Source organism: Tympanuchus pallidicinctus, unplaced genomic scaffold, assembly GCF_026119805.1.
Source record: "Tympanuchus pallidicinctus isolate F22 unplaced genomic scaffold, pur_lepc_1.0 scaffold22, whole genome shotgun sequence".
In the NCBI taxonomy this organism is placed as follows: domain Eukaryota; kingdom Metazoa; phylum Chordata; class Aves; order Galliformes; family Phasianidae; genus Tympanuchus; species Tympanuchus pallidicinctus.
Window position 1 is genome coordinate 7,311,558 of NW_026294739.1, and position 17,130 is coordinate 7,328,687.

Consider the following 17,130-nt stretch of genomic DNA (forward strand, 5'->3'; position numbering starts at 1 on the left):
GGGGGGGGGAGGGGGGGGGGGGGCACCTGTCTATAACACTCCTGTTCTGAATTGCAGCTACTTGGTGATATGGGAATTTGCGTAAGTTGTACAGAGATGCTTGGATTTATAAAGTATGTGCAGAGATATTTTTATCTTTTATAGTGTTCACCCGTATGGGATTCATGTGATACATGCAAACTGTACTTGGTTCAAATTTTAAAATATAAATATTTTGCAAGATTTGGTTTGCTACTGTGTTCATGTTATGCACTTTTTCACTACCTGCAAGTGGCTGCTGGGCTGGGAGGGGCTCCCAGCTGGAAGGGAGGAACAGGAAATGTTTGTAGTCGCAGCTCTAGCCCTGCTAGTGCCTGCTCTGAGCAAAACTCCACATTTCTGCTTCACGAAAGACCAAATCCTGAAGCAGCAGTGAGAGACTGCGGCCCCAGCACTGCCTTCACACTCAGAGAGCATAAATTCACAGGAGAATTGGGACACCCAAAGAGAAAGAAAATCATGCGTGGAGAAATACGTTTAGTGCATGCACACATGCCTGCAGTCTGCTGAAATGCAAATCTGCCGTATTGCCGTCCTAATCCCCATGCATGACACACCAATAAACAGGGCTTTCTAATGCCTTCCATCTGTGTTTCAGGCCGCTTCCCACACTGAGCAGCCTGGGGGGGCTGGGCAGGGCTCCCTGTGCTGCACCCCACACGCAAGCAGATGGGCCCTGGGGGCACGGCAGTGCGGCCGCAGGATTCTCCACGCAGGATTCTGCCCCCATGCACGCTGCTCTGGGGAAACTGCGGTGTTTCCAGGTGGGTGACGGCAGTGCGTTGCTCACAGGGCTGCTCCTGGACAGAGGCCGCCTGGCTCCCCAGAGGTGATGAGCCACAAAAAATCAGGCTGCTGCTACTGGCATGCGACATTGCAATGGTTGTACCAATGCAAATGAACAACTGCCAGCTTCATGGGTGGGTGATCAGCCAGGAGCACTGGGCTGAATGCTGTGGTCACAGCATGCTGTGCCTGTCTGCACCCAGGGCCAGTGCTGTGTCCTAGCTGTGCTGCTGGGGCTCAGCCACCCACCGGAAGGCTGTGCAGTGAGTGCTGCCCCAGGCAGACAGACACTGACCTCAGTCTGACCAAAGCTTTGATATTTTCAGCTCTTCCTGCAGACGACCACGGGCATATGCTCCTAAATGCATTTCCCCAATTTACTTTGGTGCTTCAAAACCCACTTGGCTTACATCAACCATGGAAAAATGTAATTCCACCCACGCCTTCTGAATTTAGAATGATAAAGGATCGGCAGTGATGTCTGGAGTGGGACAGCAGATATTACACACATCTTGCTTACAAAGTATCTCTGGTTTTCATGAAATAAGTTTGTTTTCCTCCCCCAGCCACTGATGAGCACATGACAACCGTACAGAAGAAAAGCTCAACTCCTTCGTTCTGCTCACATTCACTCAGCATTTGCTCTAATCAATTATCTTATTTCATGCAATAAGAAAAGAATGAGATTCCTGTTACGCAGCCATAATCAGTTACAGTATGAAGCTGCGTCTGTGGAACATTTCTGATTTTGAAAACAAATCACGTGCTCTGCCATTACATTTCTCTTGTAGAACGCTGGGCTGTTACCCAGCTTGGCTTTTTCACCCCTCTCCAAATACCGACGGCACAGTCTCACTGCAGCTCCATCCTACACGGTAAGGAACACATCTACCCACGGAGCCAGACTCTGTTTTTGTGGTTTATTGAAACGTAAAAGCAGAAGCGGATGTTGCCTACTGAGGAAGAGGAGCAGAGGGTGCAGAGCATGGGAGTGGGCATCTGTGGGTAAGGCCCTGCCGTCACACGAAGGGCTCAATGTTGATCTCCAGGGCAGAGCAGGGCATGGTGAGCTCGAACTTGGTGATGACGTCGGGGTGCAGCACTCCCAGCTTCCCCACGCTCTGACCTCTGGCAAAGATCTCAGCGCAGCGCCCAGGGAAGAAAGCAGAGCCTGTGAAGAAAGCGAGAGAAAAATCAATATTTCTCTGGGCCAAGGAAGTCAATAGGCATTTACCATGGGGAACAAAGCACTCACTATTAGGCAGCTCTGTGTGCTGAGATGCTAAGAATAGGCTCTCACTTTCTGCATTAGCAGCTGCCATGACTGATAGCAAACGAGGAAACACATTGAGTTAAAAATAAAACATGAAGCCCAAAACGTGGGCAACTTTTGCACTCAGTTATTTTGACTGTGTTATTTCTTTAACGGGAATACGCACAGATAACTGAATGCAGGGGGACAGTGAGATGGGCTTCCTGGGCTTTGGGTACTACTGAACACCAGAATGTTTCCCACCTGACTCTGTTTAAGGAAATGGAGCTCAATGGCACCTACGGGTCAGCAGCACGTCATGCCTGAGTACACCTCACATAACTGGGCATGAGCTGCGTTCCTCATCTGCAGGATGAGGAGGTAACACATGGCTTTCCCTAGGGAAGAATGATGGAATGCACATTTGGAGCTGGGAAACTCGTCACATGGGAAGAACCCTTCCCAACTCCTTCTGTGGTCATTTCCAGCGTGATCGGAGTGCTGGGATGCTTCAACAGCATCTGCATCAAACCTGAAGGGATGACTTCTGCCTTTTAAGCTGAAACATGAAGCTAGTGTATTTTATTGCTGTTTATTCCTTCCTTCAGTTACTGTAACCCTGAGAAGAAAGTGAGGGCTGGTTGTAGAAGCACAGCTCAGGGCTCACTGCCAGCAGCACTGCAGGCAGTGCAGGGAGCTCAGGGAGGGAGGAGGGGATGAAACACAGTGCTGGACCCTGCAGTTCCTCCTACACAAAGCCTTTGCACTGTGCTCCTACAGCAGCATCCTGCAGAGAGGGTCAGACTCGCTTCTGTACTTCCACAAGGAAATCAGTCAGCACCAGACAGCAGCACATCCAATGCCCTCTACCTTACTCTGCATCTTTTTCTCAGTATCCTAAAATCCAACAAAGCATCTTCTATGAGAATAGACAGTGGATGGGAACGAGGAAGCTGGGATGCTGCAGCTGGGGTGCATCCCTGCAGTGCCAAATTTTAAAAAGGGACAAAATTAAACTCAAACTTCAGGAACATTTCGTATGCTCATAGAATGGCTGGGGTTGGATGGGACCTTAAAGCCCACCCAGTTCCAAGCCCTGTCATGGGCTAGCTGCCCCTAGGCTGACCATCCAGCCTAGCTTTGTGCACTGTGAGGGATGGAGCACCCACAGCTGCTCTGGGCAGCAGTTCCAGCGCCTCATTGCCCACTGTTGACCTTTGGGGGGACCCAAGAGGATGGCTGCAGTTCTCCCACATTCAGACAGACCAGTAGGGGAACACAAAAGTCCCAGGCATCTCAGCTTTATTTGTATCACGGTAACATGAAGTAAGGGTTGTTAATAGAAGTATTCTGACCCAGTGTATTTTAGGTGATCCATTTCAATCTTATCCCTGAGCACAGCCCTGCTGCCTGCACTGGGCACAAAGTGCCATTATCTGACCCTGACTCTCACCCACACGTGACTCTTCCCAAACAGACACTTCCCACTGCCACGCTGCAGCGCCAGTGTTAAAATAAAACTTGACGGAACACATTTAGAAAAGAAACAAACGCCGTGTGTACAGATCGCTCTGCAGACTGTGGGTGAAAACACAGCCTAAAAATAAAGTACCCTTGCAGTTAGTGGTAAAGGCTTTCCTCTCTGTGAATAAAGCCGGTATTGTGCCAAGGATGTGAGCAGCACAGTGACGTTCTTTCAGAAACGCCTGTGTGAGCTTACCCTGGCACAACAGCAAGAACTGAACACATGGTCATAATGCTGGCATGCCACTGCAAAATTAGGGAGAAAAGAGCAAACAAATTAACAAAAACGTTGACAGTAGGGTTAATTAAAAAAACTGAGTCTGAGTTGAGCTCGGTGCAGCCTTGGGAGAGTTACTTTTTCCTCACACATCCATCCCAGTTACATCATGCGACTCAACTGGTTTTAAACTTTAAGCATCTGAATTGGGTCTAACACAACACTGCACTGAATCAAACGCTGCAAACCCAGCTGCCATCCCTGCATCCTTACAGCCATTAAAAAACAAATTCCTTGTTATACTTTCACCTGTAGCACCCAGCGAGCTGCTACTGGGCCACAGGTTTCCCAGAGGCCAGTTCTACTCTGGGCGTAACCTCGTGGTCAGTGGGGTCAGGAGAGCACCGAGCTGCTGCCATTCCCAAGATCTGTGCTGTTTCCCATAGCGTGAAACAATTTTGTGTTTCGGGCCCAAGAAAGGGCATGGGCAGCAGTCAGCCTTACATTAGCAGAGCACAGACGGGATGGGGCATCTGCTGCCTGAGCATTTGTAATGCACGTTGGAAGCCAGTGGCAATTCACTGCGTTGTATCAGAAGCTGTATGTTTAATGATTACATCACAAAGCCAAGTGCTGAATCAGCTATAAGCTGAACAATGGCAAAATGTGTTCCTTCTTACCGTAAGCTTACAGCACAACTTCAGAACACGTAACACAAGCAAAGAGACACCACTAAGACTTCCAACCACAGAACAGAGGCGATGCTCTCCTTCTCCCCATGTCTGCAGCTTCACATGTTCCAGCCAGCACTGGTCAATGACCACAATGCTATTGGATTTGATATTCCTTGCAGAAAAGGAGTAAAATCTCATTAATATCAACAGGAAAAAATTTACTCCTCAAAGTCTGTGCAACAGAACCTTCAAACCACCTCTTCTCTGCCAGCCTAGAAGGGTTCACTGCTCATAGGATAACCCACAGTGCGTGTGGTGCTTTGCAGACACCATTACTCTCTGACTGGAAGAGGTCAGACAATCAACAAATACAAATAGAAAAACCTGTTAAAAGCTTTAGGTTCCCATCTGTCTGGCTAACACTTGGCTCCTGCACCAGAGAAACATGAGCTGAGGAATAGTTTTACAGACAGTTTACGAACACTGGTTAATAATGAAACTATTATTGTGATAATTGGCTGCACTGTGGAATGCCTCAGTATATTCCTGCTTGCCAGAACAACCTCTGGGCTGCATCCAGCAGATGGGGGCCTGAGGGTTCCCTTTGTAAGCAGCTCCCCTGCAGCCCAACAGGCAGCAGGTGAGAGAGGTGGGCTCACACCCGACCCTGTGCTGGCACACACACACACAGCTCTGCCAGGCTGCTACAATTAAGAGCCAATTTCAGATCACAAAGAACAGGTGTTGAAAAGGGAGCCCATAAAGGAAGATTAAGAAGAAACATATACACATAGAAGCAGGGAAAAAGGTACAGTGAAGTTGGAGGTGTGATTTGAGTGGAGTGCCAACCAGCACTAGAAGAGAAGCGAGAAGGAGGCAGCTCCTTAGGATGGATGGAACTGCAGCAGGGCCCACAGGTGCTCCAAAATAACAGGTATGCTTCTTGCTTTGTATTTTCCTTGTGGTCTGGAGGAAATGGTAATAGTGCCTCAGACTCTGAGGAAGCTTATGTGTTGTGGGCTGGGCCTTTGTGTTAGTTCTCAAAGTAAGGTATAAAGAGCAGCCAAGCTTAAAGAGCCAAGGCTGTGTGAAAGATATGAGCTTATGCTGCTTTCCACGTATGAGGAGTCAGCAAAAAAGGCATGATTACTTTGTTTGGAAAATGCCAGACCATAAGCTGGACCTTACTCTTAAGTGTCAATGAAGCAGAAGTCAATGCTAAGTGTGTGTTGTTCTAGCTGCATACAGTGTCGAGAATTGCAAGGTTGTGAGGAGCATGGCCTTCCTGAGATAGGCTTTGGCTGGTCAAGGAGTTCTTGCAGAACATCCAAAGGCAACGCTGAGCATGCCAGGAGGTGGCTGCCTTTGTGGCTGTTGTGATCCCACCCAATGCCTGCTCCTGTAGGTCCTATTGCCTGTGCTATCAAGTGCCTCGAGAGCCAACGTTCATTTAAAAACTGCAATTTACTACATCGTTTGCTTCAGTGATAGCAAATCTATCGCTCTTCTGATATAATCCTGTCTGCTCCACACACAAATAGCTCTTCACAAACCTCGTCTTGAAATCCAGCCAGGGATTGTATTGTCCTAGCTAATGGAGACTTGCACAATGTCAGAGGAAGTCAGAAGGTATGACAATTGAAATCCACCTTTTAATATGTCAACATTATAATTGGTAGTTGCCAGAAGGGGTGGGGTGAAATACAATATGCATTCCTGAAGAAGAGATGCCGAAGCCAGTCGTGGTTTATGCTGATATATTACACAGAAGTGAAAGACAAAAGTTACTTCTCGTGGCTGCGAGTAAGAATTTAATTTCTAATGTTCAGTGATGTAGAAATAACACCTTTAATTACAGCTTCTGCAGGTTGTCCTCAAAAATCTGTAATTGCCTTTCTGTATTCAAGCAACTGTGATTGCTTTGGGGTAATTCTTTGGCCAGTAATCCAATAGAGCATGTAGTCTTTAGCACATTTTCTGGCTAATTGACCCTCAAAATGCTCGGAGTTCCCTGCACTCTTTGTTGTCAAACACCTTGCACAGTTTCTTTTCTGTGCTTTACTCTCCCTCCTTTTCAAAAAGAAATAGATTAAAGCAGTATTAGAGGCCTACAGTTGTGCTAAGCCTTCAAACCTACTCGTTTGTTCCTATAATTTGAAGGAACATCGGAAGCTGAAGCTTAAGAAGGTAATAGAGAGGAGCTCATGTGGCCTCCGAAGTCTTTCATCTTAATTCCCTGTCCCCGTGGTGAGAGGGCAGCTGGGTGACCACCTCACCCTGCCTCATCTGCTGAAGTATGTTACCTTTGCGACACTGTATGGAATTTAGTTTGGAGGGCAGTGGTGGCTTTTCCTTTTTTAGGATCAGGTTCTTCACATTTCTTACTAATTCCCTTTTCCAGCAGATGCACTTAAGTACAAAGTCACAGCATGCATCAGCATTGTTAAGAGGCAATCACCTTTTCTCGTGCATGTATACAGTACAGTTGGGCTCTCAAAATCTTATGCAAAGACCTCCAAAACTGCAGCTACCTCAACACCACATCTTTCAACTAATATGAACTTGTAATACGTATATTTGAAATGATGTCCTCTATTTGCCTAAAGTTAAAAGCACAAACAAAATATCCTGTTGTAAACATTCCTATGGTATTTGGCTGAATGTTAATTACTTCTGTAAAGCCTGCAACAAACTTCTTGCTGTAAAGAGTGTGGAGAAATCATAACAGCACTTAGACCCAGGCTCAACTGTTACAGTCGCCATTAAGAAATGGATGCAGCATCAACCTGGGGACTGGTACAACTAGCACTCCCCTCCTCTCCTTTGCCTTCAACAGAGACTGGTAGAGGGTTCAGGCTAGCTTTATTTTTCCACTTTTGCTGTGGAAAAACAAGAGCAGTAACAGAGGGTGTTACTGGATGTCCAGATATGATCCAAGAATGTAACAGGTTTAGAGTTCCTTTTTAACCTCCTGCATTGTTCTCAGGACTACAGTATTGTCAAAAGAATGTAAGATTATGTGGGTAACACTGCTGTGTTCCTGACTTTCCCAGTGGAAGGCAGTATTTGGGTGGAGGCTGAGGCTAAGGACATCCACACATCCTGGGTCACCAATCTAGGTAATGGGATTTCGGAAATGCGATGCTGAAGTACCAGTGTCACTGCTTGAGTGATCTGTACAGGAAAAATTTGCCCTGAGTAGAAAACCTAGAAATAATTCTATCAAATTTGTATCTTTTTTTCTTGAAATGTGTACTTGTGTATCAAGCTCAATAAATCCGCATTTGTGAGGCAGCTCTGAGAAAACAACAATTCTACATTAGCCTTTAGCTAGACTTAAGGTGAATCATCACATAGCCAAGCTTTGTTTTTAGGCCAGTCCTGAAATCCGGATTTATCTGAAATGTGGGTCTGCCCTGTCTAGAAGTCCCACACCTCAGCTATTGCATCACAGCTAACTTCTCTGTTCCGGGATCTTTTTGTCCCTTTTCATATACGTAAAAGAATGATTCACCTTTTACATCAGTGTTCCTCAGAAATAAAAATGAAACAATAAACCATACTCTTCATGGTAGGGGTATTGTGTACTCCACGTTGTGCAGTAAGCCAGTAGGTCTCAGCTTCTGGCTTGAACAAGAGCCAGCACTGTCAGCCTGCAATTCTGCTTTAGCATGTCACATCTAGTTTGCATGATATGTATGCATTTCACACCCTTGATCAAGCCATCCTCCCCTCCCTGTGACCTGATGCCACTTGCTGAGATAGACAGGGAGGTGGTTGAGTCACTGTCTCTGGAGGTGTTCAAGAAACACTCAGGAGATGTACTAAGGAACGTGGTTTAGTGGGGAAGTATTGGTGATAGGTGGATGGTTGACTAGATGATCTTGGAGGTTGTTTTCAACCTTGGTGATTCTATGATATGCTTTCATGGCTACCGGGCCCTAAATGACTTAATTATGTACTATTCCATGGTAGCTTAAGCTACAAATCTCAGCACCCAGTGAAACTGTCAGGGCCAGCAACCAAGGCTTCTCAAGTCTTGGTCAAGTCAATTCCTCTAACACAGGCAAATCTTAAGATTCTGCATTCACACTGATGTAGAAGTTTGAGGTGAAAACCTTACAGCCTTCTGTTTAAAACTGTATTGCATACATAATCGTGAGACATGTACGTGATGTTAAATTTGAAGTGCTGTCTCTCTGCTTCTGTATCACAAAAATCAGACACCTGCTTAGCTACAGCCTCACAGCAGTCTGAAGATGTGGTAGCACATCCAACATCCACGTACAGCCCTGCTCACAACTGATGACTTGCACACTTGACGTGGCATTGTTATCAACTGTGCTTTGGGCTGATGCACCCTCAACATCAATTACACTGCAGTCGGCCAGCAGCATTACTCTCTATCTTTATTAAAGCAGATGCATATGTGGGAAAAGGCCATAACTAGATCTTAAAATAAGCTGTCTGCTTCAAAAACAAATGAAACAAGGAAAAAGAAGCCTCACCCTCACAAGAAAAACCAACCAAACAACAAATGCAAGCCTGTGACAATGGGAATAAATAAAGCCAGAATTACTTTAAAAATAGAATCTAATGTATTTGGTGATTATTAAGACTGCAAGCTTAACAAGATCACTAATCACAGCATTAATGTTGTAGCAAAAATGTGATCAGCTGAGCACACAGCCTGCCTGTGTCACAGCAGGGCACCACACAGCAGGGAAGCAGCACTGCAGCCGCTGCTGACATCACTGGCGCTGCCCCTGCTTGCTGCAAAAGGAGAGATGCAATTTGCTATTTCTGCTTACTAGGTTGGATGAATCATCTTTTATAGAGAGGGCTTTGCAACAGCTACATTGAAAACGCAGTCTGAAAAAGCAATCATTCTGTATTTCAAAATCTAAGGAGAGAATATAAAAATGACCTAATTTTGTATCATATAATGTAAGCTGTGCCAGGCTTTAAAACTCTTGATGCAAGGAAGATTTTAATCTTATGCTCGTTAAGATAAATGATTATAAAAGAATATAGCTGCCCTTGCTTATGGAGGTGGGGAGCAGCAGAATGCAACTCTAAAGAGGCCTGTACAGCAGAAGAATAAAGACTAAACACTGGGGGACTGCCAAACCTCTCACTGCCCCACGATATGTCACAGTAACACAGTTCTCCTCTGCCTGACAGCAATGCTGGCACTTCTGCAGTACGAGGAAAAAATATTCATGTGCTGCTGGTATTTCCAGGTGAATGGTCTGCAAAACCAGAAACCAGTGATCTGATACTGATCTTGAGAAAAATATGATTTGGTAATTGGCAAACCTGAAATTCAGAGGATGTGGATACAGACAATTAGCAGATACAGTTTTATGGAGAATGGATGTTGTCACAAAAATGTGATTCTACTCTTTCAAACTAAAATTTGGTAGATAAATACAATAACAAGGATGCAATAGCAACTACAGGGTATCTGTGTTTGAATGGCCATTAAATGGATGAAAAACTGGCTAATATTTTCTAATGTGCTGCAAATGGTGCTTGAGGCTTCACAGTAAGATGTGCACGCTTCCTTCATTTATCTGTGAGTAAATACGTAATTACTGACACTTGTGAATGATGCAATAGCTGCCAGGACAGCAAACTGAAAAGCCAGGACTGCTCCTGAGTGCAACTGAGCTCCAGTTAATAAAACCAGAACAGGCACTCATAATGCCAAGTTCAGCACTAAACTTCTGTGCATGGTTCAGTCTCCCAGTTCAAACTGACCACCAGAGAGATGCAGGGGCTCAGTGCTACATATGCAACTCAGAACTAGTCCCAGACTTTCCTCCTTTTGTCTTGTGAGTTGAGATTAACTTTAAATGGAGATTTAGACTCTGATCTGTTGCATAATTATTACTTTAAAAGCAAACTGATGTTCTTAGCTATGGAGATAACTATTACACCTCTAATTTCACAGCTAAACCTCATTAACTGAGAAGTTATTACTGTGATTTACTGTGGAATTAAAATTTTCTACACTTCACCACACCTTTCATTTAATTAAGGGCTGTAAAAATAAAGGGGAGCAATTTTTTTTAAAAGACAACTGTCAATTACTAAAGGAAGCAAGACTTAGTAGGCATTCAAGTATGCATTTATTAAGCAGACATTTATGGTGAACACAAACTGGCTGACTTCCCAGCCTTATTAAGCTGCTGACTACCCCAACACAATGCAAATTTATCTAAAAAGATAAATAAACAAGAAGTCCAAAGCTTGAGCTGCAATTCACAAGAACAAATAGAGGAGCTGGTGCTGTAAGCCCACGCTATCCAGAAACTGTTTGCTTTCATGTGAGCAAGCAGCATTCATATTCTCTGTGAACATATCAAGTTGCTTCATTTTCATAATGCACGGGCATTACTTTCTGTTTTCAAACAGGTTATGCTCAATTCACTTATATGTGCAAGGTATGGGAGACTCTCAGGAGGTACTGAAAAAATAGGGCTTTTTTCCCTTCATATTTACAATCACTGTCACTTTCTTATAAGGTAACAGAGTAATTCTACCTTGTACCTTATGCCGTAGCTTTGAGTATTGTGCAAGACAATCTACCATCAGTATTTAATATGCTTTAATAAGCTTTTCTAGCTTAAGTAAAACTTTACTGTGAACCTAAGTCCCGTGAGGAACACCTTTTCTGATCATGGTCCTGGCTTCTGGAAGAAAATAGTCATCTAGGACATGGGATTACCAAAACGTTGCAGAAAACTTGCCTGTTTCTGCAGAGATAAAAGCTTGAAATTAAGAATAACTTCCAGTGTATTTATCAGAACGATGTTAGTTTTCATTTCAAAGAAAGTGAAACCAATTGAAATGAAAAAACTAATTCCATTAAATTCATTGGCTCTTTCCACTCATATTTATCACTTAAAAAGATTGATCCATACATCTTATGATATAGAATTTTGAGATAGCTTATGCAAGGAGGCTGTATTATGGAGCACAGGAAAACGTGAGGAAGGAAGCAGTAATTATACTCAGACTGTTCAATTATGGATGCCTAGGCTGTTCTAAAACAAAAACCAAAGTATTTTCTAGGTCAGTGATCATGGAATTCAGAAAGTCAGTCCCATGTGTTTTAAAACAGTGGGTAGCATTTCAGCATTCTGCCTTTAATACTTCATAATCTTCTGTATGTAGCAATAAAGGAAAAAAGTTTCCTCAGTAACTCTAAGAAACTGAAAAGCTCTGAGTGCCAAATGTACATATATTGAAATTGAATTCAGCCACTTAGAACCCTCCCTTCCTTAAGGCTGCTTTAAACATCTTTTCTCCACTTATTACCTAGCTCAGATTACACCAAACTGTAGTGCAAAGGCCAGGGGAACATCACAATTTCACCCATATTTTCTAGCATCTGCACTTTTTCACAGGTGTTGCTATGAAGGCAGAAAGGCTCTGACCTTTGGGTCAAATCACAGGGCACTTAGGTGTTGGTAGAACAGAAGGAGCTTAAATACTTATGATTTGAACATATGGGCCAAAGAAGAATATAGTGGGCTGTTTCATTTTCCAAAGTGAATTTGGAAAGGAGGAAAATATGTGCCCAATACATCTCCTCTATTTATTTTGTGTTGCTCGTACAAAACAAGGTTTTTCCCAGTGTTGGTTTTCCAACAATTACTGGAGCTGTTTTAAGCAGTTACACCAAGTATAAAGTGCTACCTTCAATACTAGTCTCAAGTTCTCCTTAAGACTGCATACAAAAGTAGTATTGGTCTCGTAGGATAAATCCATTTCTCAGTACACAAATTTTAACTTGGCACAGTCAATAAGAAACATGCTCCATAAAGATGCATCGAAACAGCCGTGCCACATTACTGTCCTGAGTTAAAACCTCTGAAGTAACTAGCGTTGCTCTTTCTGAATTATTTCAGGATGCTGCAGTCTCATAAGATGTTATAGGATATCTTTCTTTTGCTCAGCAATTGACCTTACTCCATCATCTGCTGACACTTTCTTTCATGCGTGCGTAATGCAGAGATTGCCATGCAAGTTAAAAACAAAATCAAACAAACCTCTCTAGGCCACTCTGACTGAGTTACTTCTGCAGTCAGTATCTTTTCAGTAAGTTGGTGCAGTGACACTGCATTCACTTGGCACTATGAGTATCAGCCACCTGCATTGTTATTGAGGTTAAATTCCAATGTCAGTAGAACTGCAAGGGATCTACATGTCATCCCAGGAGAGTTTCTGAATTGCTGCCAAAACAAAGCAGTAGGCACTTCCTTTTTCTGCTCTATAGCAAAGAGTTACAAGTTGCTTGTACTATATTGCATAGGGCAAGGCATCACCTGTCCTGCACTCTATGCCATGAAGATGCAGGGATTTTTTTAAAGGTATTGCAAATCTTGATGCAAAGCATCAAGAACAACAACACTAGAATCTAGAAATAACTTCTTCACTGTTAGGATTATTTGTTCATCTTCTTATTCCAGCTCCTCAGACAGTCATATCTAACTGAAACGCTATGGTACAGAATACAAAACATTTGCAAATACTTTTCTAAAGCAAACTTCATATACCTGTTTGAAAACAAGAAGGAATGTAACAGTTAGGTTTGACTGACGCATCAATGGCACCCGAGTACTCAGCTCCTTGATTTCTTTTAAATCCCCCCAAATAAGCTTTGTTGTTACCAGTTCTGTACTGTGTAGAATTGTAACAAAAACTACAAGACTTTGAACAGCCCACTAGTCGACCCGGTAATCATATTAACAATATTAATTAGCAAACCCTTTGAATGTCTGCCTAACTAATACTGAGCCAAGTACTTTGTAGAAAAAATGGGAAGGGAGAGGCAGAGCTTGGGGGGGAAAAAATCATCACTGTATGACAGAAGCATGCATCAAAAATGGGTTAGGACACCCCTTGGTTGAAGCGTTACGCCTGGCATTTCTGGCAGCACGCTGAAACAAGATGTGTACTGTGATGCCAAATTACAGGACAAATAGGTGAGCTTCTCAGGCTGTAGGGATCTTATACTGGTGCCACTGGTTTCAGTAAGTGCAGAATGGAAGCACTTTTTCAAGCTGAGCCAATTTCCGTCATTATTTCATACCTCTGCACACCAATACACAGTGAAGTAAAATCACAGTCACTGCCTGTACAGTCTTTCTGCAGTGTAATCACTATGCTTTTGTTTAAGTTAAATGAATAGATTAATTGCTGCTGCTTGCTCTCTTGAGCTAACATCCCTGCTCCTACAATCAAGTCAGTCTGCTTTCTTTATCTCTTGCACACAAATGCACGTAGAAGGGAGGTTGAGCACTTAAGGATGTTATTTTTAATTCATGTGCTGCTGACCCTGTATGGAGAATGAAGAGGTCTGTTATACAACTGCTTGTCTGAGCAGTCTGAAAGGCTCAGTCTCAAAGACAGCAGGTCTTCAAACAAAAGATAAATGAAGTGTATAGCTTCATCTGAATATACAAATAAGAGGTATATATAAATAAATGATATAGATAAAGCTATAAAGTAAAAGAACAATGTAAGAAGTTGCCTTTTCCAGTTACTGTTAGCTGAAGAGAATGCAGTGGGTATGTAGCATACTCATTCATTTTGTGAATTCCTACTCACCTAATAATTAGGTTAATTTATCATAAACAGCCTGTGAAGTTCAAAGCTTACAATTTACTATGATTTCTTTAAAAAGTTGTCAAGTCATTGTTTATAGTAAGAATAAATCATAGAAAGACACCAAACCTGATTTGCTATCTGTGAATGCAGTTAATGCCTTTCCAAAATTATGCATGCTGCCACACCACAGTGTAATAATATTCATTTTGTGACTGCTAGCAACAGAAAGTTCACATGAGATTGTAGGGGAACATCTGAGCTCCAAAACAAGCTCTGCAGTACGCTGTGTCTTCCTTACCTTCAGTCGCCTTGATTGTATATCCATTCTCTCCATTTGGTGGTACTTCCAGAAGCTGCATGACTCTATCCAGCAAACCATGGATAATCTCAAACCCAGGGCTCTTGTTGTAATAAATAGCACACAAATGCCTGTAGTTTCTTGCACCTACATCTGAAAAGAAGGAAGTAATTGTTATCTGGCAGGCTTCATCATACTTCCAGCCTTGCCTTTTGCAGCAATTTTTTTCCCTGCTATTACACTGAGGGTACTTGTAGCTGAAAGGAGAAATGAGTATGCAAAATAGTATTTGCTGCACCTACTGTAATCTGAGGAAACGATGGGATTTCCTTAGCTCACTACGTCAAACAATCAGAAATGTAGATTTAAGGTACCTTATGTCTTGTGAAGCAAATACAGTTGTTAAATAAAAAGAAAATGGTCAGACAATGACAAGTGCCAAGCATATAGCTAAGTGCTAAAGAGAGTTGCAGCTGCACCTGCAGTCTGAGCTGTACTGCCACGCAGCTCTGGATATAAGTACCAGGGCTGAGCATGTCAGTACCTCAGGCCTTGAGATAGTTCTTTTCTACTGGGATTAATCATTCACTGCTGCATTCGATAGAAGCATTAGTGGATGCAAAAACCAGCAAGGGCCAAGCTTCAAACAACACAAGAAGTGGGTGTTTTCAGACATCACCTAGTTAAGCAGTGAAAGCTCATAGGGAGAAATCTATTACGTGCTGCTGAATCCAAAGAATCACATTTGAATCAATAAGTCTCTGAGGTATAAATGACTGGAGAATGGGGAGTATTACATATGCTTACTAAATTTTGTGCTTTTCCCTTGACAAACACGTCTAGCTATTGTTACAGGCAGGACATTAGGCTAAGTGAGCCTCAGGTCTGATCCACTATAGCTGATCTTTGAGATACAGTAAGCTTAATCACAAGTGGAAACTTGAGCATTCACTGGGTGTTTCCTAAACTGCGAATATCAACTACATAAGCAATCTATATCTTGCTTATTTGGTCCAACTGACCATTTAATAACAGAAATCTATCAATAACTAAGCAGGAAAACTTTTACCAAGTGACTAGGGACAAGGATTTTAAAGAAACATGAAATAGAGGAGCAAGAGCCTACGTGAAGGAGCAGCCTTTTTGAGCCAAAAGTCATTCAAAACTCCGAGAGCAGCAGCTTGGCAATACAGCCACAGGTTGTCTTGTGAGTTCTCCTGCTGAACTTACTGCAGCTGTAACCTTTCAGTGTCATAATGATAATTTGCAGTATTAAACAATGGAGAATTCAGTTCTGAAGACTTAATTAAAAAATGCTATGAGAAAAGCAAAGGTTACAGAGAAAATATCAGTAAATGCAACATCTGATTTCTGTTCTCTAAGCACTCTGACCGCTCAGTTATATTATTATGTCTCTGTTTCCCAACTCAAATAAGATGCTAGACAGTGATACACAGTCATGAGTAGTGGCTAATCTATTTTCATGTTGTACCGTGCAGCAGAAAAGAAAATGTTCTCCCTTTTCCATTTGTTGCTAGGAAAGCAAGCTTTATGTGCTAGGCATTCAGTAGGATGTATTTATTTTTTTTCTTGCTATGCTACCAGAATTTCTGCAACTATCTGAATTTTACTTTGTATTTGAAGTCAGTGGTCTTCAGATCACTATTCTTAACTAACATCAGATAGAAATGTGATAGATCTTACACCTCCTGATTTCAAGCCAACTGTTAAGATCTTCAGTAAAGGACAGGCTGTATTTTGAAGCATTCCAAAAAGCTGCACTACAGAACTTATTTCTTTAGAGTTACGCTATGGCACAAGAATTGCATTCACTACAGATGGCAGGAGAAGCATTAAGAACTGTGTGCAAAAGCTGGCGGCTGTTAGAAATGCTTCAGTTCTTTATAACTCACTTGAGAGATCTCTTGTGTCATGCCATGAAGCAATTCTATTTTTTAAATCAGCCTGCCAAGTATGTCAACTTAAATTACATATATATATTTCTGAGACTTCAAAGCACTTCCTGGAGATCCTACTGAAAAACAACCCAAAGGATGGGCAGCTGGTCTGGAGTACGTGAGCCAAAAGAGCACAGAGGAAGGCAGAGCTGTGTTGTACACTGCCCTCTTCCAAATTAGGGATGTTTCAGGAAAATATGTCTATCTGGAAGGGGGCACCTGCTCATTTGAACCTGGATTTTTGTGTAATTTCTGCATGTAATTAACACTTGCAGATTGAGATAGGAAAACTGCTCTGAAATATGGCATCAGCCATGTATACTGCCATGAGCTTGCTTGGTTCTACAAGATCACCAGTCAGAGGTGATGTTTTTGATGGATTTATTTCTCTTCTTGTGGTAGGAGGGAGAAAGGCATTCTAGGTTAGGTACAGTGGTGCAAGGTGATGGCTTACATGCTGAACTTGCATTACTGCTTTACTAGAGATGATTATCTAGAGTTACAACACTACAAATGCTGTGTAACATACTCAAAATCAGCACATTTCTCTTGTCTTGAGAAGAAACATTTCTGCTCATGTTTGGTTCTGTTTAGCAACATCAAATCTGGCGCACGTTATGCCAATTTAATACGTCAAGCCTTTCTGCCAGATATGTCTGAAGAGAAATATGTTCTGTTCACCTTGGTAAGATTAAATTCTGTGTCAGCAGGTATTTTATTAAAAACCAGTGTGTTTAAAAGCTAGGTTTGTTCACACATGA

At 42.6% G+C, this 17,130-nt stretch overlaps 1 protein-coding gene across 2 annotated transcripts in view; it reads right to left on the minus strand.

Moving 5' to 3' along the window:
* Window positions 1-1,730: 1,730 nt before the first annotated feature.
* FARSB (phenylalanyl-tRNA synthetase subunit beta) overlaps window positions 1,731-17,130 on the minus strand; it is a 32,403-nt gene continuing 17,003 nt past the window's right edge. The window contains exons 16-17 of one of the 2 annotated variants that reach the window (XM_052685446.1): window positions 14,412-14,564; window positions 1,731-1,996 (exon numbers count right to left, since the gene is read on the minus strand). In XM_052685446.1, coding sequence (XP_052541406.1) covers window positions 1,845-1,996; window positions 14,412-14,564 — 305 coding nt within the window. In that variant the 3' untranslated portion in view covers window positions 1,731-1,844. Of the gene's footprint in view, window positions 1,997-14,411; window positions 14,590-17,130 lie in introns of both variants that reach the window. The other variant, XR_008207406.1, reaches the window with a different exon arrangement.